At 44.1% G+C, this 15,330-nt stretch overlaps 1 protein-coding gene across 1 annotated transcript in view; it reads right to left on the bottom strand.

Annotated features, from left to right (window-relative positions):
- Nucleotides 1-15,330, bottom strand: part of ulk4 (unc-51 like kinase 4) — a 459,640-nt gene that overhangs the window by 196,819 nt on the left and 247,491 nt on the right. The window contains exons 24-27 of the mRNA XM_039736934.1: nt 11,307-11,428; nt 5,965-6,021; nt 4,677-4,719; nt 4,478-4,572 (exon numbers count right to left, since the gene is read on the bottom strand). Of these exons, the coding sequence (XP_039592868.1) occupies nt 4,478-4,572; nt 4,677-4,719; nt 5,965-6,021; nt 11,307-11,428 (317 nt within the window). The remainder of the gene's footprint in view (nt 1-4,477; nt 4,573-4,676; nt 4,720-5,964; nt 6,022-11,306; nt 11,429-15,330) is intronic.

Here is a 15,330-nt window from a genome sequence, read left to right on the forward strand (position 1 = left end):
GGGACAAGCAGGGACAACAAGAAGGTCCACCTTTGCCATGCTGAGCCGCAGATGGTACTCCTTCATCCAGGCTGCACCATCAGTGGTGAGAACTGCAGAGACTTTAGCTGGAGGAAACAACGGGCACAGTGCTGTAAAAATGGATCAGATGTAAAACTGAGGTGCCGACTCTCTCTGTGGTCATAAAAGACACCTTAATGTCATTCGTTAAGTGATGTCCTGTCTAAATTGACCACCTCAGCATAGTCATTGTGTCCCCCTATAACCATCCCCTGTCTCTAATTGGCTAACTATCTGCCTTCAACACCTAACAGCTGACGTTGTGGTGGGCACTCTGGCTGAAAAACTACAGGCACAGCTGAGTATCATCGTCAACATAGCACTGATAAGCACGAATATTTGACAGTAAACAGTGAAACTCCTACACATTCTCACTCGGGTTCTTGCTTAACACTTTTATAACTTTATCTTTTTCAGCAGTCAGAAAAAAGAAAAAAAACACAAAGCCATTTCCAGGGTTGTGTGTGGGAGCGTTAAAGTCTTGACACGGCCTTTCTAAATCAGATTCCAATTTTAGGTCAAGGCAGGGATGTCGGTGAAACAGAAGAAAATGCGTGGCTTCCAGTAAAATCCTTTGAATGCCACTGGTTTGGATATTCTATCCCCTAGTCGTTAGTCTAAACAAATTCTCCAAATTTAGCATAAAGCACAATGTGGGATGGCTTGCTTGCCTTGTGCATGACCACACTGTTGATCTGAGCCCAAAACAAACTTGGCAGAGGAACACTTCGTATCCAGCTGAAGGTCCCGGGCTGCACCGTCAAAATAAAAAATAACTGGATTTTGTTAAGTGAGATATTGACAGAAATGCCAAAGGAGTTTCTCGGATGTCCAGTCATCTGACATTAAAACATAACATTAGACGAAAACAAACACTGGTGGTCATGATTCATCCATAGAAACGTTTAAATCAAATCTACACAGTGGGATTACTTGAGCTAAATGTAGAATGTTCCATATGCCAATATGCACAGAGATTTCCCATTCTACATAATAAACCAGTAGGCCTTTTGCCTTACATGGCAGCAGTAAAGTATTAGTTGCATTCCCTCAGCACAACAAGCAAACATCATTGTGCCAGTGAAGACAAGCCAGACCAGAAAACAACTTAACCAGTAAATGGAGCAAACAGCTCAAGAGCTAAAGTCAGAAATCGAAAGCCTTGTGTGCAAAAAAAACAAACGCGCATAAGAATCCGAAACGAACAAAAACCAAACACGCATAAGAATCCGAATGAACAAAAACCAAACACGCATAAGAATCCGAATGAACAAAAATCAAAACCACATAAGAATCCGAATGAACAAAAATCAAACACACATAAGAATCCAAAGGGTCCATGTACTTTTTGGTATTTGAAATTTCATTTTAGAAGCAAAAACGAAAAAACGAAAATGAAAGGAATTTTCAGATTTTGATTTTTGATTAAAGAATAAAATGAGAGAAAATAAGGTATTTTGTAATTCTGTGATAACAAATAGCAGTCATAAAGTTAAAATTACACACACTTTTCTGGATTTATTTGTGATTCAAATAATGAAAGTGTAATAGCTCAAAAACAACAAAACAGATGCATTTTCGTTGTCTGAAACCGTAAGTACTTCTTCTTCTGTATGATTTTTGACGACACGTGCGAACCTCCCAACGTCCTCCTCACAAGACATCGACCGACGGCCTTGAAGTTACACTGCATGGCATCAGCAGAGGATGGACCATCGCGTTGTTTTTCAGAACAGTAAAAGAGTGACACTCTGGGACGAGGACATGACTGCAGAAAACGGAGTCGCATCTTTCCGGTAAAAATACAAACTTTGCTTCATTGATGTAGCAGCTCTTTTATGAACATTATTGTTATTACTTACTGTGAAACAGCCAACATTTGGTGATTTCATTTACTAACACTAAGTCTGGCAATTTTTATAGTGCTAGCATTTTGAATGTGTGTAAATGTGTGAATGGTTCCTCATTGACAAATGTAACACATGTTAAGAAAACTTTCTGTAAATCACGTCGCTCTACTAACGTGTTACACTTTTGCGCACTGTTAATACTCGAAAAGTTTACTAGCCGGTAAAAGTCAATGAGCAACCATTCAAAATGCTAGCACTCTAAAAATTGCCAGACTTACTGTTAGTAAATGAAATCACCAAATGTTGGCTGTTTCACAGTAAGTAACAACAATAATGTTCATATAAGAGCTGCTACATCAATGAAGCAAAGTTTGCAAAGCTTGTATTTTTACCTGAAAGATGCGACTCAGTGTCCTCGTCCTGGAGTGTCACTCTTTTACTGTTCTGAAAAACAACGTAACGGTCCATCCTCTGCTGATGCCATGCAGTGTAACTTCAAGGCTGTTGATCAATGTCTTGTGAGGAATACGTTGGGAGGTTCGCACGTGTCTTCAAAAATCACGCAGAAGAAGAAGTACCTCCGTTTTCAGACAACGAAAATGCGTTGGTTTTGTTGTTTTTGAGCTATAACAGATTCATTATTTGAATCACAAATAAATTCAGAAAAGTATGTGTAATTTTAAGTTTATGACTGCTATTTGTTACCACAGAATTACAAAATACCTTATTTTCCCTCATTTTATTCTTTAATCAAAAATCTAAATCTGAAAATTCCTTTCATTTTCGTTTTTTCATGTTTGCTTCTAAAATGAAATTTTAAATACCAAAAAAAAAAAAAACGGACCCTAAAGAAACAAAAAACAAACACACATAAGAATCCAAAACGAGCAAAAACCGAACACGCATAAGAATCCGAAACGAGCAAAAACCAAACACGCATAAGAATCCAAAGAAACAAAAACCAAACATACATAAGAATCCAAAGAAACAAAAATCAAACACGGATAAGAATCCAAAGAAACAAAAACCAAACACGCATAAGAATCCGAACGAACCCCCTAAAATGATTCTGAATAACTAAGCAGGCAAACATCTTTTGAGAACAATCCAGAAACTTGGAAACGGACAAGAAGGCGTCGTCAAGTTTTATCCTGTCATTACTGTAGTGTATTGTTTAATTGAATGTTATTAAGGCATTTGTTCAAGTAAACATTGTACTGAAATGCTTGCCATAGGTAGAAAGTGTAAACTGGAGGAAGTGGAGCTTTGTTTACCTGTTTTTTACTTTCTCGTATAGGGAAAGTATTGTAATCGACCAAAATTGCAATGTCAAGATTTTGATGAATCTCAACGTTTTAGACGTCCCTGAGTCCGAAAATACCATTTTTGGAATTATGTCTGTGTGTCTGTCTGTGTGAAACATGACAATCTGAGTACGCTTTCACTTAGGTCAGGGGAGGTCTGAAGTAGCTACAGACTTTCATTCCAACCCAACTGTTTTAATTAGAAACCAATACTTGCCAGTGTCACACCTCATTTAATTTTATGGCTTGCTAGTCTGTAATGTAAGGTTCTTATATCGTAGATTGTTTCCTTTCCAAGGATGTCACCCAAATGAATTGAAGCCTAAAATGTATCACTTTCAGTCTGTCACATTTTTCTATTAAGTTTTTTATTAAATCATGCATGATGAACACACACAGATATAAATGGACACAAGTTCGATGGAGAACTGCTGGCTAGTTTGTCATTTACATCTTATTGCTAATAAGGAGCCGTTAAAAACACTGAATGCAGCGGTTTAAGATTGTGTGTGTGTGTGTGCCTGCGATGGGCTGGCGTTTGTTTCCTACCTTGTGCCCTGTGTTGGCTGGGATTACAACAGACCCCCGTGACCCTGTAGTTAGGATATAGCGGGTTGGATGATGGATGGATGGATGGATGTACAACATCACCAAATAATCCAAAGATGAAAAATTAAGGCATAAAAAAGAAATCTGAATGCTACCTGCGACTGGCGTGTTACACCCCTAACTGAAACATAACAGGGGCAACTAACTACTAGACTACAAATAAGAAGTGTGAGAGGGCAATGTTGGTAACACCTTCTTCTCCTTTTGCCTCCAGGATGGCTACTGGTGTCATATTCAGTGCCATCAAACTGCAACTCCCACCACTGCACAGGACACAAGGAAAAATCAACAACAGAAGTTCACGGAGGAACCTGAAAAGCAACTTCACCACATCACCTCAGTGACTTGACTCAGAGAGAATCGGAGTTACTGCGACCTGCATGGTCATCGTTCATTTTAGTATTTTTCCGGATTTACTTTCTCCTCATTATACAAGTATGTGATACTGCAATCCCTTCTCTTCTTACAATGTCAAGCTTCACGCTTCCTACTCTCTTCATGTGTCCAGCTTATACTGAACATCAGCATGTTCTCAAAAGAGATGGCACATCAGTTAAAAAATTAAAATAAATAAGGGATAAGAAGAGGCAATCTGTGATGCATTTTAAAACCATAAGTTCTGAATGTTGTATATGACACAGAAGGAACACTTACAGCTGAGCGATACTGCATCACCAGAGCTGGGTGCTGTGCCACCGCTTCAATTGCTGACAAAGTGCTCCTGGTAAGTTCTTCTGAAGCAGCTTGTCCTGCAGATAAAGAGTTTTTATTTTTGTTTAGATGTGGATTTAAACAGACCTGAGACGCTTACGTATGTAGAACAGAACAGATAAGGTGGAAAAATCAGACTTACCCACTGCACTCGTTTCATTGGAGTCTATTAGCTTGATGTGATTCTGTAAAAGAAAAAGCAACACCGTCAAGGTCTTCTGGCGCCAGGATTGGGCAGACAACCCCAGACGGAGCTTTTCAAATCATCCTACTGACGAGAAGAGGAGTCCTAATCGGTCATTCTGAAATCCAGCATCTCTTAGAAGTGGCATGATGAGGCAATTTTGAAACTGCCAAGCAACCTCATTGGTAAGCATGAAGCCCTAACTACTCTCACCAGCACTTATACCACCTGCACTTCAGGAGAGGTCATCTGCCTCACGCTAAGCACGTTCAGGCCCAGTCACTACTTGGATGGGTGACCATCTAGGAAAAGTTTGGGTTGCTGCTGGAAGAGGTGATGGCAAGACTAGCAGGGGTCACCTACCCTGTGGTCTGAATGTGGATCCCAATGCACCAGTGCAGTGACACTAATCTAACTATGGTGCCATCCTTCAGATGAGGCATAAAACCAAAGCCCTGAGTCTCTGTGGTTATACAAGATCCCTGGGCATCCTTCACAAAGAGTCTGGTTATCTCTATGTCCGGACTAGATTGCCCTCCATGGCCTAGTCGTCCTGGCCCCCTAATCATCTCCGGTCTCTAATTGGCTCTCTCGCTCACCACCTAACAGCTAATGTGTGGTAAGAGTACGGGAGCAAAAATGGCTGGCGTCACATCATCCAGGTGGGTGCTGCACATTAGTGGTGGGTTGAAGTGACTCCCTACTCACTATATAAAACGCTTTAAGTAGTGAGAAAGGCGCTATATACATGTAAAGAATTATTGTTATTATAATACAGACAAGAAAACTCAACTGAAACGGTTAAAGATCTCATTGTTATAAGCGTCTGCTCACCGCCTTTGCACATTTATAAGACAGACTTCAATGAGTTAGCTGCTGTCACACACGTGCACATGGGAGGCAGCTAAAAGGCTCGAAGGAAGGTCATTCCACACCAGACCAGGGGGTGGCGATGTGCACCGATCCTTTCTCTTTGTCAACTGCAGACCCATTAATGAAAATTCTGCCTGGCCTCCGCAACATCACTTCCGATCAGGAGCCCCATGATGTCACTTCCGGTTCCAGAACACACCCCTGCCGGTATCACGAGCCCGATGACGTCACTTCCAGGTTCCAGTCATAATTACATCCCTTTTAAAAACCCACCATCTCAACCTCACCAGTTAGTTCTGTTTTGGACTCATACGGGTGGCTGTCCCAACTCTTTTTTTTTTGTGGCTCTTGTCTCATCTTTGACACTACTCACCAGAAGTTCTCCTAAATTCGAAAGGAAATCTTCGTCCACTATCTGTGGTCTAAAAATCTGGAAAGAAAGGAAAAAAATACATATGATAATTGAAAAAAAAATGACAAGGAAAAGCAATAGTGTCTAATGAAAATGAAACCTGTTACGCGTTGCTATTATTAGCTTTTAACATCACTACCACAATCACGAACAGCACCGAACCATCTCGGTGTGCGCAGTAGTGATGAGCGCACGCCACAGAGTTCACTTGGTCGTCAGTTTGGGAAAATCTCTCAAATGTTCGGGAACTTTGTTGATTTACGGGAAATGCACTAAAGTCACCAGGTAAGGAGGAACTGAAGTAGTTTTGAGTGGATCGTAATGGCGCAATGGTCTGTTAAGTGTCCCAGTGGGCTAAAAAAAAAAAAGCATCTGCCAACTATGATGGATCAATTATTGTGCTCAAAAATGTGATTTGAGCAGTGAAGCAGCAGTGCTAACCACTGCGCCACCATGCCTCAAAAAACAAAAGACACAGAGAAACAATAACTACAAACAAAATACAACCAATGGCTACAAACTAGCAATAAGTAAAATATATCTCTCTATTATAAAAAAAATCTTGGGGAGGCAGACTAGGGAGACGAGACGTGATCTTCTCAGTAGACAATCTGAAGTCCCGCGAGAGACACTTTAACTTGCTCCCAGCTCTTAAAACAATGACAAGCGACAAGCAAAACGCGCAGCTCGCAGCAGATGATCCGACCTCTTCTCCTTGCGTGCGTTCAGCCACCCTAAACCCCCTCTTCACAACGCGAGCAGCCAGAGACGCGAAGTGGCAAAAAGGACAGTGGCTGTACAGGCTTTAAAATGATCGACCCCCCGTCACAACGCGAGCAACGTTATACGTCTTGCGAGAAAGAGATGTAACCGTGCCCGGGGCCGGAAATAAAGGACAAGTATTGTTTTTACAACGTCACGCGAGACAAGGCAGTGAGCCATCATTTAAAACAAGTCCACGGACATCTAACCTAGCAGTTGTTGGATTGCTGTTGGCAGACAAGCATCATGTGCTCCCAGCTCTTAAAACAACGACAAGAGACAAGCAGAACAGGCAGCTCGCCAGCAGCAGAAAGACAGCAGATGATCCGACGGCATCTCCTTAGCATGTGTTCAGCTTTATATATATACTGCTCAAAAGAATTAAAGGAACACTTTTTAATCAGAGTATAGCATAAAGTCAATGAAACTTATGGGATATTAATCTGGTCAGTTAAGTAGCAGAGGGGGTTGTTAATCAGGTTCAGCTGCTGTGGTGTTGATGAAATTAACAACAGATGCACTAGAGGGGCAACAATGAGATGACCCCCAAAACAGGAATGGTTTAACAGGTGGAGGCCACTGACATTTTCCCCTCCTCATCTTTTCTGACTGTTTCTTCACTAGTTTTGCATTTGGCTACAGTCAGTGTCACTACTGGTAGCATGAGGCGATACCTGGACCCTACAGAGGTTGCACAGGTAGTCCAACTTCTCCAGGATGGCGGATCAATACGTGTCATTGCCAGAAGGTTTGCTGTGTCTCCCTGCACAGTCTCAAGGGCATGAAGGAGATTTTAGGAGACAAGCAGTTACTCTAGGAGAGCTGGAGAGGGCCATAGAAGGTCCATAACCCATCAGCAGGACCAGTATCTGCTCCGTTGGGCAAGGAGGAACAGGATGAGCACTGCCAGAGCCCTACAAAATGACCTCCAGCAGGCCACTGGTGTGAATGTCTCTGACCAAACAATCAGAAACAGACTTCATGAGGGTTGCCTGAGGGCCCAAATGTCTACTGCGCCTGTGCTCACTGCACAGCACCGGGAGCTCAATTGGCATTTGCCATAGAATACCAGAATTGGCAGGTCCACCACTGGCGTCCTGTGCTTTTCACAGATGAGAGCAGGTTCACCCTGAGTATATGTGAAAGACGTGAAAGGGTCAGGAGAAGCCGTGGAGAATATTATGCTGCCTGTAACATCGTTTAGCATGACTGGTTTGGTGGTGGGTCAGTGATGATCTTGGAGGCATATCCATGGAGCGACTCACAGACCTCTACAGGCTAGACAACGCATCTTGACTGCCATTAGGTATCAGGATGAAATCCTTGGACCCATTGTCAGACCCTACGCTGGTGCAGTAGGTCCTGGTTTCCTCCTAATGCACGACAATGCCCGGCCTCATGTGGCAAGAGTATGCAGGCAGTACCTGGAGGATGAAGGAATTGAAACAATTGAATGGCCTTCACGATCCCCTGACTTAAACCCAATAGAACATCTGTGGGACATTATGTTTCGGTCCATTAGGCGCCCAGGTTGCTCCTCAGACTGTACAACAGCTCAGGGATGCCCTCATACAGATCTGGGAGGAAATGCCACAAGACACCATCCGTCGTCTCATTAGGAGCGTGTCCCGACGTTGTCAAGCATGCATACAAGCTCGTGGGGGCCACACAAGATACTGAAAAGCATTTTGAGTAGCAGAAATTAAGTTTTTGAAAAATGGACTAGCCTGCCACATCTTCATTTCACTCTGATTTTAGGGTGTCTACACAATTGAGCCCTCTGTAGGCAGAAAACGTTTATTTCCATTAAAAGACTTGGCATCCTTTTGTTCCTAAGACATTGCCCTGTCGTTATTTGTATAGATATCCAACTTCATATTGAGATCTGATGTATCTAATGTGTTTCTTTAAAGTGTTCCTTTAATTTTTGTGAGCAGTGTATATATATATATATATATATATATACACATAAATCAATGCGCTCACAGGGTTTCAATCTTGGGGTACACATTGGCCGTGCCACAAAGTGGCAGCATGTTTAGTTCATTCCACTGTCTGAAGTTGGGCCTCTTGGAGTAGCAGGTAACTTTTTTTTTTTTGGTTTCCGATCTATCTGTGTAGCTACTTTGTACTTTTTTCGTCCATCAAGAAGTCAGAAACAAACTTGTAAACAGTAATCATTTTTTATTATTATCATCATTTTACAGGGTCTCATTCTGAGGTGAGGAGGAAGAGGGGAGGCCTCCTATAAGGTCTGTTTTGACTAGTAAGATCAGGTCAGGTCAGGTCAGGTCAGGCTGGGGAGCATGCACTAGTACAGCACGTCGCCGCACCAACCATACAACGAAACAGCTCAATATCTTGGATGGCAACAGGCAGACATGCGGTCCACTCCCAACACCCCCAGAAATGACCATCTGCCCCAGCTGGGTGTTACATGGCCTGGTCCAGCAAAACGGGTCCTGTTAGCCGGTTCGCCCTCGGGTAATCGCGTAACTGACGCTCCCTCACAGTGCAGGTAATGTGCCTCATTCAAGTCAAACCAGCGTTACTCAGGATTCTCCGAAGAGACACAGCACTGAAGGAGTCCAGTCTTTGTCTCAGGTCACTGGATAGCGTCCATGTCCCCCAACCATATAACAACATTACACTTACACCACGTATTAACAAGGAGGAGAGGAGTCAGTGGGTGAAGTTTGTTTCTTGGTGCAAAGAGAATTGTCGACAACGTAACATCAGCAAAACCAAGGAACTACTCATTGACTTTCGCCACACCCAACAGCCTCTGTGTCCAGTCACGATTCAAGGAGTGGATGCAGAGGTGGTCACCTGATACATGTACTCGGGGGTCCAGTTCAATGAGAGGTTGGACTGGTCTTCTAACACAGAGGAACAATATATGAAAGGCCAGAGCAGGCTCTTTTTCCATAGCAGATGACATTCTTTTAAGGTGGGAAGTGACATCCTTCACATCTACAACTCTGGGATGGTCAGTACGATTTTCTATGCCGTGGTGTGCAAGGCCGGTGACATCACTTCGAGAGAGGCCCACCGAATTACAAGGGTAGGCTCAGTTATGGGACACACTCTGGACCCCCTGGAGATTGTGGCAAAGGAGAGAAGTAAAACAAAACTGAATGCCAATATGAACAACGCTGCACATCCTCTCTGTGACACGCCAACACTGAGGACCTTCAGCCAACACATCATTCAGCAAATGTGTGTCAAAAAAAGGCCACGGGGGCTCCTGTATATTAAAAGCAACATGCCTTTATAGTGCTTCACTCCGACTGGGACTGGCCCAGTCAGAATTTTTCTTTATTTTATAGTCACTTTGGTGAGTTTTCCCACCAAAGTTTATGTATATTAATTTATTTAAAGAGCTTCTGTAGAAAGCAAAATTTCCCCCTGGAGACAAATAAGGTAACTAATTGAATAAGTAACTAACTAACTGAGTAACTAATTCGTTCATTTGTTCTTCGTTCGTTCTTCGTTTGTTCGTTCATTCTTCGTTTGTTTGTTCATTCTTCGTTTGTTCGTTCATTAAATCGTTCTTCGTTCGTTCATTCGATCGTTCTCCATTCGTATGTTCATTCTCCGTTCGTTTGTTCATTCTCCGTTCGTTTGTTCATTCTCCGTTCGTTCTTTGTTGGTTTGTTTTTCAATCAACACAAATTTGTTGGACATCCATGGTCCAAAAGTATGGACATTAATATGAAGTTGCTGTTCCACCCCAATGAAATATCAGAGGTGTCACAACCTGCGCTAAGTTCAAAAGTCTCTGAGAATTGTGAAACAGAGCGGATACTCCACCAAATCCAAATGTTACCAACAATGAAGGTGGTTAGTACATCTAGTGAAGGTTAACCCCTTAGTGTCCTCCACAGTTTGTTATTGGGGACAAAAAGTATGGTCAGCCCTGACTGGCATATAACTAATGGGGTCCAACGATGAGGAGGAGAGCGAGTGACTGAGCGAGTCCTATTTATTCTGTATGTCAATGCTGACTCATGTTATATCACAAACTTCAAGACATCAGCTTAAGGCCTCTTGCAGGTTTCGAGATTTAAAATTTTGGCAAAAATACAAAAACATCAAATTTTTTTTAGAACAGGAGAACAATAAAGGCAGCTAACTAAACAATGAGATCAACTCAAAGTAAGAATGATGCATGGAGTCTGGATTATGTTAGAATCAAACAGCTACAGGGACTAATCAGGACTGAACTGGGGGACCACTGGAGACACAAACTTTCCCAGTGTGAGTGTGTCAGCGAGTGAACCCCTTCATGAGGTGTAAAGCTGTCTAGGGTGGGCTACTCCTTTGTGCCCAAAGCTGCCAGGGATAGGCACCAGCTCCCGTGAACCACACAGGAAATGGAAGCACAATGTCACAGCCATCCAGATAACAGACGTTTAAGGTATTATTTACTTACTTTGTAGAAACATAAACTAAATATTATTTTCACACTTGAACAACAAAATTATGGAATGCAGCTGCAAAACTAAAAATAGATACAAATAAAAAAAAAAAAAGCATACCTGCGAAGTTAGAAGATGAAGAACAATGGACATTGTGGGAAGGCATTGTTTTAGCTGCTTGGCCTGAACGGTTGATGGATGTTTGCGCCTCGAAACATTCGCTAATGCTGAAAGGATATCACCTAAGGAAAAAAATAAAGATTAATCAAATGGTTCTACACAAGTAACCTTTCCACTCTATTTATATATTGACTTTTTAAACACAATGGGATAACGCCGAGAGCTCAAGTCTTTCGGTTTGCTTTTATTTTAATTGTATTTTACATCCCATCCCAATGTCTTTGGAAATGGGGTTGCACGGCCATCTTTTAGCATGAGGGGTGAAAAGCAGGGTAGCAGAACATAAAAAAAAACACCATTGCAGACGTAGAGGACATCGAGACTGAGAAAAACAATTTGACAAGAGAAACTTTGGGACGGCGGAGGAACGGTGCTGGTCACAAATTTGGTTTGGTAGTAGAAGGGTGCAGTCATTCAAACCATATTGCATCCACCGCCATGTGGGATATTGACGGTGCATCCAGTACGTTACAGAGACGCAGCACAAGTGTTCAACTACCATCACTACCTCTAATAACACGTCTGGAACATGTCAACTTCAGATTCATTTTGGTTTTTGGTGACGGGTGTACAGGTCAGATCAACTTCACATGAATGTGGGAAAGGCACTATATAAATAAAATGTATTATTATTATTATTATTATTATATATTGTTTTCGGCCCACTTAGAAGTCAAACCCACAGACGAACTCTTGAATAAAACCGTACAATTTTGTCGCACCACAAACACATTCACAAGGGAAGGAATTAGAACAGCAGACCATGGATCAGTTTCGTGCAAGACACATTTTCCACGGACCGGCCATCACGCACACATAATAAATACAACTCGCCACAACGCAGAACAAGTGGGAGCCCTGAGCTTGTTTTCCTGCAACGAGACGGCCACATCGAGGGGTGATTGGGTGTCGCGTATTCCTTATGTCCAGTCTACTCTGTAATTTCACTGTGGTTGCTGCCAATGCAAAAATCTCCACTTCACAAAGATAACGATATCGGAAATGGAGGCAGGGGTTTCATGGCACTCTCCAGAGACGTTTGTTTTTTTTTAACTCATTAGGGTTAAGCTTGTGGGTTAAATTTATCAAGCATCAAAAAGTGTGACGGAGACACGTGTGGGAAAGAGGCTCAGACGGAAGGAATGACGAGTGGCCCCAGTTATTGTACCCCACAAACAAATCCATCTGCACGCACATCCAAGCCTTACTTTGTTAGATGGTGCGACTCAAACCACCTACACCTGAACACCAGCAAGACCAAGGAGCTGGTGGTGGATTTTAGGAGGACCAGGCCCCTCATGGACCCCGTGATCATCAGAGGTGACTGTGCAGAGGGTGCAGACCTATAAATACCTGGGAGTGCAGCTGGATGATAAACTGGACTGGACTGCCAATACTGATACTCTGTGCAAGAGAGGACACAGCTGACTATACTTCCTTAGAAGGTTGGCGTACTTCAACATCTGCAATAAAATGCTGCAGATGTTCTACCAGACGGTTGTGGCGAGCGCCCTCTTCTACGCGATGGTGTGCTGGGGAGGCAGCATAAAGAAGAGGGACGCCTCACGCCTGGACAAACTGGTGAGGAAGGCAGGCTCTGTTGTAAGCACCGAGCTGGACAGTTTGACATCCATGGCAGAGCGACGGGCGCTTAGCAGACTCCTGTCAGTCATGGAGAATCCACTGCATCCACTGAACAGGATCATCTCCAGACAGAGGAGCAGCTTCAGCGACAAACTGCTGTCACCGTCCTGCTCCACTGACAGACTGAGGAGACCCCACACTATGCGACTCTTCAATTCCAGCTGGGGGGTAAACGTTAACATTATACAAAGTTATTGTCTGTTATACCTGCCTGGCACTCTCCACCTTGCATTTTTTAACTTGCACTGCATTTGTATTACTCTTTAACTTAATATTGTTTTTTATCAGTATGCTGCTGCTGGAGTATGGGAATTTCCCCTTGGGGATTAATAAAGTATTTATCTATCTATGTGTTATATAGTGCTTTTCATCTATCTGTCAATTGTGGCAGATTGCTGGGGTTCTTACCTGGCCGGGATGCCTGGAAGGACTGGAAAGGGACATTAATAGCTTCCAGGTCACGAGGGGGCAACCGTCCTGGACTAGGAGAGGACCACGGGAGAGGAGCAAAGAGGTTCTGGCCTGTTTGAACCCATGGCCACTGCCAGGGGGCGCCTCAAGCCTCGTGGGACCTGGAGAACTGCTACTTCCGCCACACCAGGCAAGATGGCGGATGAACCTGCCAGGGACACCCGGAGTGCTTCCGGTGCAAAGGGCAGCACTTCCGCCACACCAAGAAGTGCTGCCGGAAGGTCGTCATCAGCCACCTGGAGCACATCCGGGCAGAAATAAAAGGCGCCGCCTTCCTACAATCTGGGAGCCAGAGTCGGGAGTAGGAGTAGAACAAAGCTCCCAGGAGGAGACAGGCGGCCAAAGACTGAGGAAGAAAAGAGAACTGTGGTGGTGATTAATTGCTGAGTGCATTGTGTGGTGTTCGGGGCTGAAACCTGTGTCTTTTTATAAAGATGAGGTCTCTGACTGGTGCTGTCTGGTCTAGGCTCACAATGGCGCCCAATGTGAGGCCTTCCGCTTGTTACACTATCTATCTATGTGTTATATAGTGCCTTTCATCTATCTATCAACCTATCTATCTATGTGTTATGCAGTCCCTTTCATCTATCTATCTCTCTACTGTCAGGGATGCCAGGGGCAACAACCCGGCCGGGACGCCTTGAGGGACCGGAAGAGGGTCAATGCCCACCCTGGATCACCTTCCAGGTTGCTTTGGAGGCCACGGGTAGAGGGCTTGGAAGCCCAACCCTGTAGGGACCCGTGGTCACCACCAGGGGGCGCCCCAATGCCTTGGGGACCCTGGACCTCAGCACTTCCGCCACACCAGGAAGTGCTGGGGGGAAGAAGAAAAGGGACACCCGGAGAGCTTCCGGGAGAACAGCCGGTATTTCCGCCACACTGGGGCGTGTCCAGGGAGGAATGCCGGGACACACCTGGAGCTCATCCGGGATGCATTCGAGGCTGGAGTCGGGTTTGAGGCAGGACAAGGCAAGAGAGGAGAGAGCGGAGGCGGCCCGAAGAAAGGCATTGTGTGGCCAGGACTGTGTTTGGGGTCCGTGTGTGCACTTGTAAATATTGTATAGTACTGTAAATAAACGTGTGGTGGTGATTTACAACATGTCCGCCTGTCTGTGTCCGGGCCGCGTCCACACTACCTAACTATCTATGTGTTATATAGTGCCTTTCATCCATCTATCCATCCATCTACTTAATACCGCCGCCCTCCTACTTTCTTAGCTACACAGCGGCTCTCATGGTACATAAACAACAGGACTGTCACTCTGTTCTACAGAGACGATCTGCTCGAACAGATTGAACTCTGGGTAATTTGGAGGCCAAGTCAACACCTCCTGAATAATTTCCGCAGTGTGGCAGGGCGCATTATCCCACCTGAAAGAGGCCACCACCCTCAGGTGGGCCTGCTGCAATCTTCAGGTAGGTGGTGTGTGTCAAAGTAACGTCCACATGAATGCCAAGACCCAAGGATTCCCAGCAGAACCCTGGCCAGAGCATCACACTGCCTCCGGCAGCTCGCCTTCTTCCCATAGTGCATCCTGCTGCCTGCCATCTCTATAACAACAAAGACACACGGCCGTCCACATAATCTAAAAGAAAACACGAGTCGTCAGATCAGACGACCTTCTTCCATTGCGCCACCTCCGGCTTAACAAAAAAACGTGGACAGTTAAAGATTTGAAAAATGTACCCTGGTCTGACGAATCTCGATTTCTACTGAGGCATACGGACAGAGTAGGGTCAGAATTTGAAATCAATGCACCCAACCTGCCTTGTGTCAGCAGTCTAGGTTGATGGTGTGATGGTTTGGGGAACGTTTTCTTGGCACACTTTGGGCCTGTTAATATCAAAT

This window comes from Polypterus senegalus, chromosome 15 (genome assembly GCF_016835505.1).
Source record: "Polypterus senegalus isolate Bchr_013 chromosome 15, ASM1683550v1, whole genome shotgun sequence".
Lineage (NCBI taxonomy): Eukaryota > Metazoa > Chordata > Cladistia > Polypteriformes > Polypteridae > Polypterus > Polypterus senegalus.